At 41.9% G+C, this 16753-nt stretch overlaps 2 protein-coding genes across 2 annotated transcripts; both read right to left on the bottom strand.

Annotated features, from left to right (window-relative positions):
• Nucleotides 1–96: 96 nt before the first annotated feature.
• On the bottom strand, nt 97–1551 carry LOC135343166 (holothin acyltransferase-like). The gene has a single exon (XM_064540138.1). The coding sequence runs from the start codon at nt 1549–1551 to the stop codon at nt 628–630; it is 924 nt and encodes a 307-aa protein (XP_064396208.1). The 3' UTR covers nt 97–627.
• Nucleotides 276–16485, bottom strand: LOC135342432 (uncharacterized). The gene is made up of 4 exons (XM_064539161.1): nt 16399–16485; nt 16222–16336; nt 14602–15483; nt 276–4096 (listed from the first exon to the last, which is right to left on the bottom strand). Exons 1-3 carry the CDS (start codon nt 16483–16485, stop codon nt 14630–14632), a joined length of 1056 nt encoding a protein of 351 aa, XP_064395231.1. The 3' UTR covers nt 276–4096; nt 14602–14629.
• Between the last annotated feature and the right edge of the window lie 268 nt (nt 16486–16753).

Raw genomic sequence — 16753 nt, 5'->3', positions numbered from 1 at the left:
TGTAGAGGGATTCTAGACAGGCTAGACAAATTAGCTACAGACAGACAATATAGGCAACAACAACTAGTTACAGACAAACATCGTAATTTAACCAAATTTTTAGATCGAGAAGCAAAACATCAACTGACAATACAGGTAAAGTGAAGTGAGGCAAAAAGGTAAATAATATGTAGAGCGGGGGCCCCAGAGGCTCGCACAACCAACAAAGGGAGGAAGGGGAGCATGACAATGAGTATGATAAGGTATAACTAATAAAATAATGTTTTAAAAGTACATTTGAGTTTAGTGAAATCGTATTCAACAACTGCACAAGAACAAAGGTATAAGTATGTACAAGACAAAAGGCAGTGGAGCAGAGGCTCCCATACACAAAGAGCCGCCTGGAGCGGACCCCTATAGCTAGGCACAAAGGGAACAAAGAACAACTATACAGAAAGAACCTACTAACAAACAGAAACCACAATAACAGAAAAGTACAATACAGGAAGTAAATTAAGTTAACCACAGGAAATGAGTTAATTAACACAACTAAAAGTAAACACTATGCACATTACTACAAAAAGGTACAGTGTACATGTAGTGAGGACCTTGTGAGAGTCCCTCAAAAATTATAATGGTTAAAACTCTTCATCCAACAATGTTACCTGAAAACACGCTAAAATACTTGGCAGCTATAATTGGTGGATCGGCTTTGGTATACATACGTATGTTTACACCCTCTTCCACACAATCTGTATTTAGTTCTGTCACTATTCTATTGGCTTCGGGGTTGATCTCAGCAGGAGCAGCAATAATAAATTTCTGTTTAGGACACACATCCTTGGCTAATGTGTAGAGTAAAATTCGAGCAATGTCACCACTGTCGGCAAGAAGCGGTCCGAGACGATAGCCATTTTTGTCAAGTGTGATTGTTTCTCTAATCACACCAAAACCTACAACGTCTTGGCTCTCATTCAGGGCAGCTAGAGCTGTGTGCGATGGTAAGGTTATCCACAGATTAAGAAAGTCAGATCGAGCAAATGCAATACCAATCACATTTTCAACGTAAGATTTCAGTTTCTGAAAATCAACAGTGTTAGCAGGCACAGTACAAACTTCCCTTTTACGCAGCAAAATAGCCGGATGCTTCGAATATTCTTGAACAATAGTTTTGGTCGAGAGAGCATAGAAACTAGATGTCCATGCTCTTTTGAAGCCTTCTCTTTCATATAACGAAACTGCAGAAGGTACTGCATCCAAAACCAGATTGATGTCAGGATTCAAAGATGCTCTAGCCACTCTCCAGGTTTTGAGCCCATAGCTTTTGCCTCGATGTTGCTCCTCACAGAAATACAAACCAATAAAGGCATAGCTCTCATTGTGCTGAAATATGGCCACACCGGTAATGGGCTGTTCATTTAGTGTGCCCACATAAATTCCTGCTCCCTGACCAACTGCCCAGTAGAGACTGTCATCCATCTTTCCTGGAGCCCACTCCATTCTGTCACAGTAGTCCAGGACAAAGTCGTGCACCGTTACTTTGGATACAACTTGAGCAACTTCGAGCTCCATTTTGCATTCACAGGAATAATTATGTTCATGAACTTTGACCTCATAATAAAGTTGTCTGTGATATGGGGGCGGCTCTAGCCTTCGATCCCAGGCCGATCCGTCTCCAATTGAACGCTAGGAGGTGACCTAGCGTTCAATTGGAGACGGATTGGCCTGGGATCAAAACTGCACAAGTGCATGCATTTTTAATTAATATATGCAGCAGGGTAGTACAGTGGAACCTCTGTTAACAACAACCACCTCCAAAAAAGGCCAGCTGCTATATAACGGCCAGGCACCCAGGTCCCAAATGAACAGTTTGTGTATAAGACAACCTCTCAACAATTAAAGGCCACCCCTATATAAAGGCCAAAACATTGTTCCCCAAAGGTGTCCATTATAGAGGGGTTCCACTGTAATAATGAGAGTAATTAAATTAATACAGTAAACATTGTATTATTACACACAAAAATACATGTATATGTACGTACGAAGGAACTGTCGTGTCTTGACTTAGTTCACTCAAACACGCTACTTAACTAACAATTGTGCACAAAGGAGACAGGTACGTTATACTAATAATTGACAAAACAAGTATAACAGTGATGACACATCACAATTAATACTACTTGATTACAATGAATTAGAGCACCGCGGGTCTGATGCCTCGGTGACGTGGAGATGTGCCAAATTAAAGCTACTAGCTATTGCTAATACACACATGATATCTGATGCATTAATTTTGCTCAGCTGCATAGCACCATGCAGGCTAGGCAGAAGCATCTGGGCAGAATCACAAAGCCGAGTGGGTGATGAGCATGGACGTTGCTAAAAAAAGATGCTCAAGTCCAAAGTCTAATGAATGGTTTACATTAGAGGCTTGCAGCTCCTCTTCTCACTCTTGTAGCTAGTGTTCTATAGTGCAGAGCTAACTACTAAGTAGAGCTAGACTTGCAAGACGTCACTGTTGCAAAGCCATCACTGTTGCAAGATAAATTAACTGTTTGTCATTGGGAGTCTAAGTAGAGCAACACTCCATGGATAGGTTTTGCTACCCATGCACTCTTCTGAAGGAGGCTGCAATGGCATATTCCAAGTAAACAGAACTAGGCATGATGATGATATAGTTGCGGCCTGGGATCGAAGCAAGACACACCGTATATACGAGCCAGGAAAATATGGGAGGTGATTACCGCCAAAATAATTATGTTCAGAGGTGTGTTTTAAAAATAGGTGGTGTAATTTTTTTAGAGAAGTGCATTTTTCAAAGAGGGTGTGTTTTTCAGTGAGGTGCGTTTTTTAGAGAGGTGCATTTTTCAGAGAGGGTGCGTTTTTCGGTGAAGTGCAGAGGTGCATTTTCGGAGAGTACGTTTTGCAGCTTTTTTCAGTCAACTCTACTCATAATGATGGTCATGTGATTTGGTCACATGACACATGATTTTGCAAAAATTGTCTCTCTGAGTTTGAGTGAAGTATAGTATGACAAGCGCTGGACAGAGTGATTTCTGAAATGCAAGTACTGCATGTTAGAGTCTCGCTTTCTGGCTTAAGAGTTGGTGTATATACAGGGAATTTGTCACACAGAGCAGTATAAGTACATTGAGTGAAGAAGATAAGGAGGCAGCTGCTGGTTACTTAAAATGCTCTTCAAGATAATTGGGACGTAACATTAGACACACCCATGTCTGGCAGAGTTGGACGACAACAACTTCAATTTGTTGTTGAAAATCACCAGACCTTTGTCCCCCTTTCCGTTTCTTAGAAAAAAATCGGCCTGGGAACGAAGCTAGTGTGCTCTGCACCCTATAAAATGCACCTCTCTACAAAACACATGGCTACAAAACCTCTCTGAAAAGTGCACCTCTCTGAAAAATACACCTCACTGAAAAATGTACCTCCCTGCAAAATGCACCTCTGTTAATCAAAAATTGCACCACCTTAATTTTTTAAAACGCACCTCTGTAAAAAAACAGCACCTATTTTTTATAAACGCACCTCCGTAAAAAAAAACACGGCATCACCTAGTCTATTTTTGCAACTGCTAATTTTGGCGGAATCACCTCCCATAGGAAAAGGAGGGATTAAAAACGAAGGTAGTTAACATCCGCTTTACTCCGCGGTTCATTTGAGGCTGTGTAACAAGCCAAAGTTGTAGATGGGCGTGGCCTGTCACGAAAGATTTAGTCCGCCCCGAATTTGGTCTGCCCCAGACAAATTATTTCACTCTTCCCCACTGAAATATATGGTCCTAACTGTAAAAAGAGTTACCGTTGAACAGTTTAAGAAGAAGAAATGCATGGCAAATAGAATAGAAGTTAGTTCAATGTAGATGTAGAATAAATTTTGAACAATCAAGGCTAATCGCCTTCAAGATTGGCTGCTTGTAAATGCAGCAAAACATGCAATTGTTAGTGTTAGTCAGTGTAACACCAGCGCAAATATTGGGATGACCTCAATCTTCCCCCTTCTCCCCCTTGAACATCTTGGCATCCTGAAAGTATAGACTGCATGATCAGGACATCCAAAGACAGTACGTGGCCATTTAGGGCTAGTCATCCTTTTTATACTGCATGGGAATGGTAGGTCTAGCATAATAATTGTTTAGACATTCGCATGCCTTTGATAAAGAGTGTAATGCATGTGCATAGTGGAAAGAGTGGAGGTGGTGCAAATGCGTGTGCTATCTTTACAAACTGATTAACGATGATACTAGCTAGATCTACATGTATCTATAGCTATACAACATTTGATCTACTCCTGGTACCATAGAATAGTATAGAGGATACATGGTTCACCACAAGGAGACTAGTATTTCAGCTGCCAGTCACAAGCAATGCATGAATATTAAACTATGTTTAAGGTCAGATGGCATGCCCAGGCCATCGACTCTTCAGCAGAGTGTGACTAGTGACTACCGTATAGCGGGTATATATTTCGAGGGTATAAATTTTCGTGGATGGACCTCTACAAAGGATTTCGCGGAGTTTATTTTCGTGGTCTTAGTTTCAGCCTTTTGGCGCAGGCGCACATCAACTTGCAACTGTGCCTCCACACCGTTAGCCTCGAATCCAGGCCTAGCCTCTATGAATCGGTGAGGCAGTATGTCCTCCACCTCTAGTAGAACGTTTGCTGTGCAAGTTATGGTCAGGGGATACAGTAGACGTAGAGCAAGCTAGCTGGCTATACCGGCGTCCTTGTCTCTAGATTCCTTTTTCTTTCCTCTTATTGTCGATAGGTGTGGTCAATAATACTGAACATGCCTACTATTCAATAAGATATAAATTTTCGCGGTACTGGCTCGAAATATACATTCCCGCTATACGGTATTCATGTAAACAGTAAGTAAAATTGTCACTGGTATAATAATTATATTTATGCATTGCTTGACCATTGTGGCATGTTATTGGATGCGATCTATTAGGCAATAAACAATAAATCTGTTATTTCACAAGCTAGTGCAGTTAAATTACTTCAAACCACTGTATATCATGCTGATGCATATACACATAAATTGTCTTGATTGTGTTAATTATAGCGAGAACATGAATAAACCATCCATTTGTAAGAATTGGCAGTTTTTAATTTTGTGTCTCAGGCGTGGGGCTACTATATAATTTACGTCAATGACGTGAGTGAGTCTGGCGCTTAGCTTTTAATATTGTAGTTTGGCGACCTTCGGTAATATCGCCAAATTTTCCTGTAACGTTATAGTTATTTCTTTTTAACTTAGAATTTCACACACAAGTGGGTGGAAATGTGTTATATAGCTACGACAATGACGGTGCACTAGCACTGTTTCGTAATTATTACAGAACAATGAGGCAACAAGTGAAACATTGCATGTGTTGTGAAATCATGCACACCATGTTCAATTTCTAGACTAACTGGCTAGTCTGAACATTGGAAAAAGCTAATCTCACAAAAAACAAAATTGTGACAATAATTATACACATCGATCATATATTTATATAAAAAGCCAAGCAATTGAGATCGCTCCCGCCACGCATAAGCAGCTACATTTATAGATTAGATTGTTAATTAAGGTCCTAACTGTAACGTTTGTAAGCTATCTCAAGCTACTCAAGTAGACATTAATAACTTAACTGCCATAGAACACGAGGACTGGTCACCAGACCAGTCTATATATAGATCTCACAAAACATAAGATAACGTCACACTAACTTCTACGTTGTATTACGTGTTTCTGTTCAAAAAAGATAGTTGGTCAGCAAACTAACTGCCACACTTGACATAGCCTTCAATGGATGACCTAGATTCGAGTTTGAGGGTGTAGCGACAGAATATATGGTTGTCAAGATTGAGTGCTGGCCTCCAGATAAACTCGGATTCCCCCCAGTCCAAATTCTGGGGGCAAATTATTGTATTTTTATTTGAATCAAGCATAGTGCTAACATAAGCACCTGGCTCGGAACAACCTGGAGGTGGTAAACCCCATCCTGTGAAAGAGACATCGAACTCAGTAGCATACTCCCAGCACATAAAATCCTGGCTCAGCCCAACTTGCAGGTATTTCTGTTTCACAGCTGTAGCAGCATTGGAGTTCCTGGAGCCTTGCATTCTGGTATAAAATTCAACTCTTGAGATCGTACCATTTGATCGGCAAAACAGTCCTTCTAGTTAACGAGCCCAAAGTGGTGGGTGTAACAGACCCAGTTTGAGTTTGTTACAACTCCATTGCTAAACATTGCACGCAGGCCACCGTCTCTCATGCAACGATTAATTGTCATAATTATTCTAGTCTGGTGGTGTCGTTAGCCCAGTCTTGAGCCGCAATTGCAAAAGTTATGTCTTTGCCTATTTCGACCTCAAAGGACACATTGAGGGCTTCGTGGGGGAATGTGTCAATTGGGTCCTAACTTAAACTCTCCATTGATATAGAGACTAAAAGCATTGTCAGAATATAATGTTGGATGCTTTGCCTCTGCCTTTTATTCTGCGTACAAGCCATACTGGTGGTTAGTCTCGGGTCCAGACCGCGCTTTAGAAAAGAACGTCTGGGGTGAAACTCGTACAAAAGTCCACGAATGTAATTATGAATCACAACTACAGAAATAGGATCGTGTAATCAATAAGTATATTCATAGCTGGGCGTGGGCGTGCACATCATGTGCACCGGTCCGATAAATTCCTGGACTTCTACAAGTTTCACACACGAACTTGACCAGGTGTTCTTTTCTAAAGCGCAGCCTGGACTCGAGACTAACTGCTGGTTTATCAATGCTGAGTGCTGCAATAATCGAGCTAGCTAGTGCATGCAGCAGATTCTAATTTATTCCTCGAACTTATCACATGCGATCAAAGGTTACGCGTGGGCGTTTTTTTGTAGGCAGTTATAAAAATAGCTACGGTATGAAGTATGGTGAGTCTGAGAATAGTGCGAGTTACATGCCCTCTTCTCTTTATACGCCTTTGACCTAGTTGTCATAGTATCAATGAATACACTTACGGACGGCAAAAAATTCTTGACCTCATAAGAGTGTCTGTTGATAAACAAGAGTGCATTTATGAGTGTATGAATACACTCACGGGGTGGTTAGTTAGCCTACTTCACAGTTTATACAACTACAAGTGTTATGTGAGGAAAGCTCTGGAATGGAATGTGTGTGGGAGTGGGATACGCAGCACTGCTGATGGCTGTTTATACCCCTACGGTATAAAGGCTGTGGTCAAATAGATCAGTGTAGTACGCTACAACTGAAGCCTTTGATCTTTGGTGTAACCATGCAAGATTCGTTTACAAACAGTGAGTTGATATTATGCATATAGGGCATGTGTCTAAACAGAATTACAGGAGAGTATTAATCATTTAACATACCAAAAATCCTCATCATATGCACCTCAGATACGTTGTCTAGAAATATTCTCAGTTGGTTAGTGCTGCTACTGTCCCTAGCTGCTGTTACCAGGAGTGAGCACTATCACATTGTACCAACTTGTGTCATGACTATCGAAATGGAACTTGTTTTACTCTCGAGCAGCTTGTTCAAATAAACTTGATATCTGGTGGCGACAATCTCACCTTGAGCTTTCTACCCGGTGAGTATGTATTAACTGAGCAGTTATTGATTCGTAACTTCTCACATGTGCATATCACCGGCCAAAACAAACGTACAGCTGTAGTTAGATTCTATGGAAATGGTGAGATAAGTTTTGTTAGTATTACCAAATTGAGTATTGAACACTTTGATTTCATTGGAGCAAAAGTTGGACTAGAAATTTCAAATAGAGGTTTGATCATTGACAGTGCGCACATGCACTGTCTATATCAACGACTGTTACTTTATAAACTCTTTGAAAAATATGGAAATTTACATAGTTAAGATCTCTAATACTCAAACTGTAAAAATTGAGAGCACTCTATTCATGAACAATACTGGTCAGGCACTGTACATTAAGGCTGATGATGTGTACATAACAAATAGCGAGTTCACTAGAAATGTCAGAGGTGCAGTTGACATTGAATTAAATAACGCACTGATCAACAACACGGAGTTCAACTACAACAGTGCTGTGAGCGGAGGAGCAGTAGAAGTGGTATCTGGTTTTGTAGTGATCACTAGGTGTACCTTCACAAACACACAAACAACAAAGCTGATTATGATGGTGGAGCAATTATTGTTGGCTCAGGCAGTAAAGTGTCCATCACTGTCTGTGAGCTGACAAACAACCGTGCTGACCATAGTGGTGGAGCGATTTATGTTGACCGAGGCAGTGTGTCTATCTCCAACAGTATGCTGACAAATAACAAAGCTGACTATGGTGGAGTTAGTTCAGGCAGTGGGTCTATCTCCAGCTGTGAGCTGACGAATAACAAAGCTGACGTTGGAGGTGGAGCAATTATTGTTGGCTCGGGCAGTTTGTCCATCTCCAACTGTGAGCTGATAAACAACACAGCTGAAAATTTTGGTGGAGTAATTTATGTTCATAATACCAGTGTGTCCATCTCCAACTGTGAGCTGACAAATAACAGTGCTAATTATGGTGGAGCGATTAATGTTGACTCAGGTAGTAATGTGTCCATCTCTGTCTGTGAGCTGACAAACAACAAAGCTAACATGGATGGTGGAGCGGTTAATGTTTACTCAACCAGTAGTGTGTCCATCTCCTTCTGTGAGCTGATGAACAACAGTGCTGACCATAGTGGTAGAGCGATTTATGTTGGCTCAGGCAGTGTGTCCATCTCCAACAGTATGCTTACAAATAACAGAGCTGACTATGGAGGAGCGATTGTTGTTGATTTAGGCAATGGATCCATCTCCAACTGTCAGCTGACAAATAACAAAGCTGACCTTGCTGGTGGAGCGATTAGTATTGGCTCGGGCAATTTGTCCATCTCCAACTGTGAGGTGATAAATAACACAGGTGAAAATGCTGGTGGAGTAATTTATATTCATAATACCAGTGTGTCCATCTCCAACTGTGAGCTGACAAACAACAGTGCTAATTATGGTGGAGCGATTATTGTTGACTCAGGCAGTAATGTGTCCATCTCTGTCTGTGAGCTGACAAATAACAAAGCTGACATGGATGGTGGAGCGGTTAATGTTTACCCAACCAGTAATGTGTCCATATCTGTCTGTGAGCTGATGAACAAGAGTGCTAACTATGGTGATGGAGCGATTTATGTTTACTCAAGCAGTGTGTCCATCTCTGACAGTATACGCTAACAAATAATAGAGTTAACAGTGGTGGAGCAATTGGTGTTGACTCTGGCAGTCTGTCCATATTCAACAGCACACTGACAAACAATAGAGCTGACCATGATGGCGTGATTTATGTTTTATTGTGCAATACGTCCATCTTTAACAGTATGCTAACCAACAACAGTGCTGGCCATGATGGAGTGATTTATATTTCTCAGTCTGCCTTGATCTTGAACAACACTAACATTACTAATAACACGATAAGTTCTACGCATGGAGGCCCTATTTATGCTTTCAGCAGTCAAGTGGAGTTTAATGGACCTTCAACACTCAGCAACAATTGTGGTACGTGGGTTTGGTGGAGCTATCAGTGTTGTCCAGAGTCAAATATACATTAACACAAAAGGAGTGATCATCACCAACAACATGGCTACCTCTGGAGGAGGGATATTTCTAAGAGAGAGTACACTCATTGTAACCGAGCCAATAGAGATCAATCACAACACAGCACACCAGGATGGTGGAGGGATTTATGCTTTTTCAAGCAGAGTTGTATTTAACACTTCACATAAGCAAAGTGAGATTGTTGACAACATTGCTGAGAATGGTGGAGGTATTTATGCAGTAGCTACAACCATTGAACTGACTCGATCATACGTTAACATTGACTCAAACACAGCAACCACTAATGGAGGTGGTGTGTATATACAGCAAAGTTCGAAACCGTATCTATTTAAAAAAGACCGTGAAGAGCAACATCAACAATTATATGTCAAGTTAATGATTAAAAACAATTCGGCTCAGTACGGAGGGGGGATATTTATGGCAGATGACACACAGAGGAGTGCGTGTGGAGGAGAGGCCACAGAATCTGATACGACTCAAACCATCGGTGCTGACTGCTTCATTCAAACAATTCAACTGTATTAATTATGATCTTTACTCCAAACTATTTCAACACATTCATGAATAACAATAAAGCTACCCAGTCAAGAGCAAACATCTACGGAGGTCTGTTGGACAGGTGTACATCAAATATAAATGCAGAGTATAAATGTTCAAAAGGATTGGACTATGTAAAGTAATCCTTTGTAATAAAGGTAACATATCTACAAAAAAGGGACACGCTTTTAAAATCGGTGTTATGGCTGTTGACCAAGTAGGAAATCCAATGGATGCCATAATTCACAGTTCTGTTGTCACTGAGAGTGGAGTTAGTCGTCTCAAAGAAGGACAGACACAACAAACAGTTGGTAATCAGTGCACAGAATTAGAGTACAATGTATTCTCACAAGACAGCTCTGCTCAAGTGGAACTCTATGCTATTGGTCGATGCATCAATTTGGGAATTTCAAGACAACTTATCAATATTTCTTTTCTACCCTGCACATGCCTTATTGGGCTCAAACCAATTCGATCCGATACTGAGTGCAGGTGTGACTGTGATCCAGTCTTGCAACAAGAATATCAGATAAAAAACTGCTCTGATGAAAATGGGACCATAAAGCTAGAAAGCAGCCCTGACGAACAGTGTGCCTACAATCGAAGTGGTGTTTTGTGTGGTAAATGTGAACCAGGACTCAGTCTTGTGTTCACTACATCAAGGTGTGAACGATGCTCTGATATTTACCTTCTTCTTATTACTCTATTTGCACTGGCAGACATTTTGCTAGTTGTGTTAATTTTGGTGCTCAACATTACTATAGCAACTGGGAATATGCATGGCCTCATTTTCTATGCGAACATAGTAGCTGCTAATAGAGTAATTTTCCCTCCAAGTTTGAACAACTTGTTATCAGTTTTTATATCATGGGTGAATCTCGACTTGGGAATTGAGACGTGTTTTTACGATGGAATGAACTCTCAAGCAAAAGTGCTCCTTCATCTAGTTTTTCCTGCTTACTTGTTCCTTCTGATGTTCTTGCTAATCATTTTGAGTAAGTACTTTAGCTCATTTGCGAGGCTCCTCTCCAACAGGAACCCAGTCGCTGCCCTAGGCACACTCATCCTGCTCTCTTAGTCCAAATTCTTACGGTTTATCATTGCTGCACTGCAACACAGAGTCTTATATCTTGACGATACAAATTATATAGTTTGGTTGTACGACGGCAATGTGCAATACTTCACTCTTAATCCCATCCCTCAGTTTGTTGCAGCTTTCATAATCCTCATGCATTGCTGGTGGATTATTTACTGTGCTGCTCTTTTTTGGACAATGGTTTTTACGCTGTTCCAAGGTTATGATATGGACCAAGAACACCAAGTACATCGGCTTCATGGACGCATACCATGCTCTATTCACTCCCAAGCATCAGTACTGGGTGGGACTGCTCCTCTTTGCTCTGATCGCTCATAATTTAGTTGGTGCCATGGCTCCAGACACGTCTCTCCCTGTGTTATCATCAGAGATTCTATCAGTCGGACTAATTGTCTGGAATTTACTGAATAATCGTTTGTATAAAAATACTTTTTGTGATTCCCTCGAAACTCTCTATAATGTTGCTACTCTTGCATTTGGCTCCTATGTCAAAGAGACAAAAAAATATCGGTCGGCAGCACTAGCCAATACTTCAATGGCTATATCATTCACCTTATTTGTGATAACACTCTCTTACCATTTCTACAAATTCGTACTCAAAAAGAGTAATACATGGCTAAAAATAGAGGACACCATAAGGAACTTCGGAGCAGACATGAGACTTCGACAAGATAACAATGGCCAAGAAATGTATGGGCAGATCGCCGATGAAAATGATGACGATGAATTACTTGAAGTAGTAGACAACTATGAACAAAGAGACCCGGTGGAACTACCTTACACTGATGGAGCCGTAGAAGAAGCTGACACTGATCGTTACATCACTCCTCCCATCATCATACCAGCCACGAGACCGGAACAGTTGAGACTATCCTACATGGATGAACTAGTCCCCCTCACCACAGAGGACTACAGACCAGCCCCTCCCTCTCCAAGAGTCATCCGTCGTCCAGTTGTTACACACACAGAAATCGGCCACATAAACAATAAAATATGAACTGTCTCAATTAGCTAAGGTATATACCCGTAAACTTTTATACGCAATGCACTAGCTACAGTTATAATTCTATGACTATTGTTTGCAACTTTAATTGCTGGGGCGAGCGAAGCGAGTCCCTACCTAGTCCTCAGCGTTGAAATGTTGTGTTTGTCATGGACAGACACAATATTTGCTTTACCAACTTCTATATGTGAAATATTGGAGTCTTTATACCTTATTGCGCACGCTCACAATAAGCTTAATTCTCCACCTCTAACCGTATGCCGTTCTAGCTGCATGCACTAATTGCATCCACAGTATCATGGCGTCGGCTATGCATGGGATGTTGCACTAGATAAAGGTGTCAAAGGCACTTGAGTGTTGCAGATTATCAGGAGCTCTGTCGTTCAAGCTCATGTTTCAAGTGCTCAGATCTGCAGTTGCAGTGTGGACTTGAATTAAAATGACATTTGTTCTTTTATTTAATAGCAATAGGACTGTGCTAGCTGCCACTATTAGCCAAGTAAATTGTATTCTTGTCGTGTGTGCTGCAGCTCCCTCTATTATGCCTCGAGGCATAGCCGCACGAGGAATACTCAACGGTTGCATGCGACGAAAACTAACAGCTTCTATAGCCACATTCTCTTGGATTTTGATTTGTGGATTTGCAAACTGAAGATTTTTTCTGCTACTTTTACTTACGGTGAACAGTGGCGTAGCCGGGATTTTTGGAAGGGCAGGGCTCAAATCGGTTGAGCAAAACCAGAGCATACAGGCGCTGGATTTTACTTAAAAAAAGGTTACTCAGCACTCAGTGTGTGTATTACATGGCCCTGCCTTCATTTCAAATGCATTATGTAGTAACTGTATATATGCATATAGCACAGTATAGAATACATTGACAGACACAGTGATTCAAGCTAAGTTGGAGTTTAAGGAGCACAAAGGGGGGGGGGCTCTAGCCTCGTCAGCCCCCCTCTGTCTGCCTACACCACTGGTGAAGGCTCTTCAGAACCTTCGTAGCATCATTTGCACAATAAATAGCATCTATATTACACGCTTCTATCCATTATCAGGCCAGTAGATATAGACTTCTGTTTCTCCTAGCCTTGTTACCAGGCCTAGTTGTCTCTAAAATAACACTATAGGTCGACAACTATGATTTGCTCACCTAGCGTTATTTTAGAGACAAATCGGTCTGAGAACGAGACTAATAACACATTCATTGTCAGCAAATTAATGCATAACATTATACAAATTACCTCTTCTCTAAACATTCTTATACTTTTTGAGCGAAGCAAATATGCCGAGAGGTGCAGCTTGCAACACTCGTACTTTGTTAATGAGTCTGTTCCCAAAGACCATAGATATACTTGTACCATTATGTGCTCTGACACTAAGGAATATCCATTGAAACTCTCAGGATATTCTAGGGTACAAATCCCATGTACTCTTCAGGGGTTCATATACTCTAGGGTACTTTTCAGGGATGCATGGGATTTGATATTGATAGCTATAATATTATATTATAGTATATATATATATGTGATACGTATACAGTGCGTGCACCGCACAGATCAAAGAGTGTTGGCTACTACTCAGTTGTAAATGGGTTAATTGGATAATAGCTTGTAATTGCTTCTAATCAACAAGCTATATAAATTATATATATATATATATATATACCTGTATACCATATATAGATACAGAGGTTTTCAGGTAGGTGAGGGAATGCTTCAGAGTGTAAAGTTACTCATGCATAAGTTATACATACAGCACAGTACAGCAGTAATTTAATTATAACTTATGCATGAGTAACTTTACACTCTGAAGCATTCCTCAACCTACCTGAAAACCTCTGTATTTGCGTGTGTGATTGGATTTGTTTACCCTTATGCAGTTGTAAGTATTCCCTTGGGTAGTACAAATCCAATACACCCTTGATATCCATGCAGGGTTTCATCTAGTCGGGGGGGGGGGGGGTAAGGTGAACCTTCCCCCCAAAATACTCAGTTTCCCTCCCAAAAATGTTGTAGAATAATGACCAGTGGTGTAGAGCCATGCAGGATTATGGGAAGGGCAGGGCTCAAATTGGTGATCATAGGCGTTGACTTTCATTGAATTTTATCTCAAAAAGGTCATCACTTCTCCTCAGCAGTAAGCATGTGCATCAGATGGCCCTGCCCACATTTCAATTATAATTATGACTTCATTCTAGTAACTATGCATGCAGTACTGCAAAATAGATCGACAGATCACGGTGATTCAAGCTAAGTTTTTTTTTTTTTTTTTCAGGCCCCAAGTGGGATAAAAATAACTATATTATAGGAATGGCATGTATGACAAGGGTACGTGTAAAATAGTAGATAATTATTGTTAATATTACTTACTGTCCTGTGAGATGGGATTCTGCTGAGATCAGGTCGATCTCAATGGGTGTCCTGGCTGCATGTCCCACCGACGATATAGCGCCTCTAATTGCTTGGATGGCTGAGCGTATAGGAGGGAGAACGTTAGGCGACATCTTAGCCAGCATAGAGTTTTATTGTAGGTGATGTCCCATTTCTGGGCAAGTAGTGAGCTCAGGCGTTTGTAGAAGAGTGATGCTTCTACGCCCATGCCTCCTGTAACGGATAAAACTAACGGTGTGAAAGAGGAGTGTTCAACTCTTTGCTGATAAGCCCGTTTCTTTTCCAGTTCGTGTTTTCTGTATGTTGCTGCATGTGACTGGTTTCTGTTGGAGGGGGCGAGGGGGTTAAACACTCTCACATCAAAGTATGTTTTTTGGAATCTTCCCCCCCAGACACCATTGGCCGATATATCCAAACGTGCGTTTTCTTGGCTGTTCGCTGAGGCCCCGTTTAGTTGGTCCGCGCTCACAGGTTGTAGGTTGGGCTCTACACACACTTCACTGCATACTTCCGTGAGAAGGGATGCTGTGGTATCTCTTATTTCATTATGCCTTAACGTAGGAAACCCTCCTTTGGCACAGGAGAGGGCATGCTCCACATTGAAGTTTTTGCCACAGTCACATTTGGAGGGCAAGCGAGTTGGGGTCCAGCCATAGCGTAGTGCTAGGGCATCTTGGAAGGCCGACTTGTGTAGTGTGAATCCATGTTCCGATAGTGGGAGAACCGTGAGCCAAGTGGAGGCTCCTTTTGTCTTGGATAGCTCCACTGCCTTCTGGAGCCCGTCCGGTAGCTGTTGATGTATAGAGGCTGCTTCTTCTTCTTGTCTGTTCCTGTTGTCCTGACCTCTCTTTTCTTCAGTTGCTGGTCACGGACTATGTTATATCCATATTCATTGTCTTGAGCTAGGACGTGGTCAGTGAGGGATGAGGTGACTGTGAGAGAGTGGTGCAGTTCCTTGTCCGCTAGCTTGGAGGGGATAGATATTGCTAGTCCGCCGAGCCGAGCCGGTAGAGCGTATAGGTCGCATTTAACACTGTTTGGAGGTGGTCTTCCCGTAATGGCTGGTATCAGTTTAGTTCGAAGTGTGTTATCCAGTGGGACTAATAGGTGGCTCAAGTTGGGTACGACCCGGCTGAGGTATGTCCATTTACTTAGGAGGCCATGGGAATGGCTGAGTAGGCGGCATGTGGTTGCGACTTTGCTATGTTGCTGAGGGTATTGATACTAGATGACCACAGTTGTACCTTAGTGTTCACGTATTCAGCAATGTATTCACGGGAGCCAATCGCTGCACCTAGATAAGGTCTGCCTTCTGGCGTGGCGTGGCGTTGACTCCAGACCCAGCGAAAATGTTGGTGGCTCGGTCATGGTGGTTTTACTTTGTGACAAGCCAGGTTTTAGACGGATTAGGGAAGTAACCAAAGGCAGGACCTATTGCTGCTAATTTGTTCCACCAATCATGTAACTGCCCAATTGTCCCTATTGCAGAAGAGTCGTCCGCATACCAGACCTGTTTGCAGAGTCCATCCAGTTTTCTAATGATAGGGATAGTTGCTAGTCCGTACATAGGCATGGCCAGGGGGTCTCCATGTGTAGTACCTTCTTGGGATAGGATAACTTCTCCATCAACAAAGAGCTCAGTGGAGTTTCTATAAGAGTTAATGAGGATGGTGGCGATAGGTGGGCAAAGGCGTCTGATGTTCTGTAGTGCTACCTGGCGATTGAGAGCATTGAAGGCATTCGATGCATCAACTAGTAGTATCGCTTCAGCCTCACTTGACTCGAAGGTTGATCTAGCTGCATGTACCGCTGCCTCAATACCAGAGATTTGGCCTCCACACAGTTGACGACAGCCTGTTGCATCCTGAATATCAGTGGAAATAATTGTTAGGACCGCTTTGGCGATTATCCTGCGTGCTGTGTCACCTATGGGTCTCACTCCAGGGTTTTTGTCAAGGGCAATAAGGCGGCTTGCAAGTAGTGGCTTGATATGTGTAGGGTCCACGTAGGAGGAGCAGATTCTTCTGGCCACTGCTGCAAGGGAGTTGCATAGATCTCTGGAAGCTTCTTTGTGGCTGGTACATAGACGTCTCCACTCGTGTGCATCAAGGCCTGACGGCCCTGCCGCTCC

Source organism: Halichondria panicea, chromosome 10 (assembly GCF_963675165.1).
Source record: "Halichondria panicea chromosome 10, odHalPani1.1, whole genome shotgun sequence".
Taxonomy (NCBI): Eukaryota; Metazoa; Porifera; class Demospongiae; order Suberitida; family Halichondriidae; genus Halichondria; species Halichondria panicea.
The sequence above is the reverse complement of the archived record's forward strand: the minus strand, read 5'-3'. Positions and strand labels throughout refer to the sequence as shown.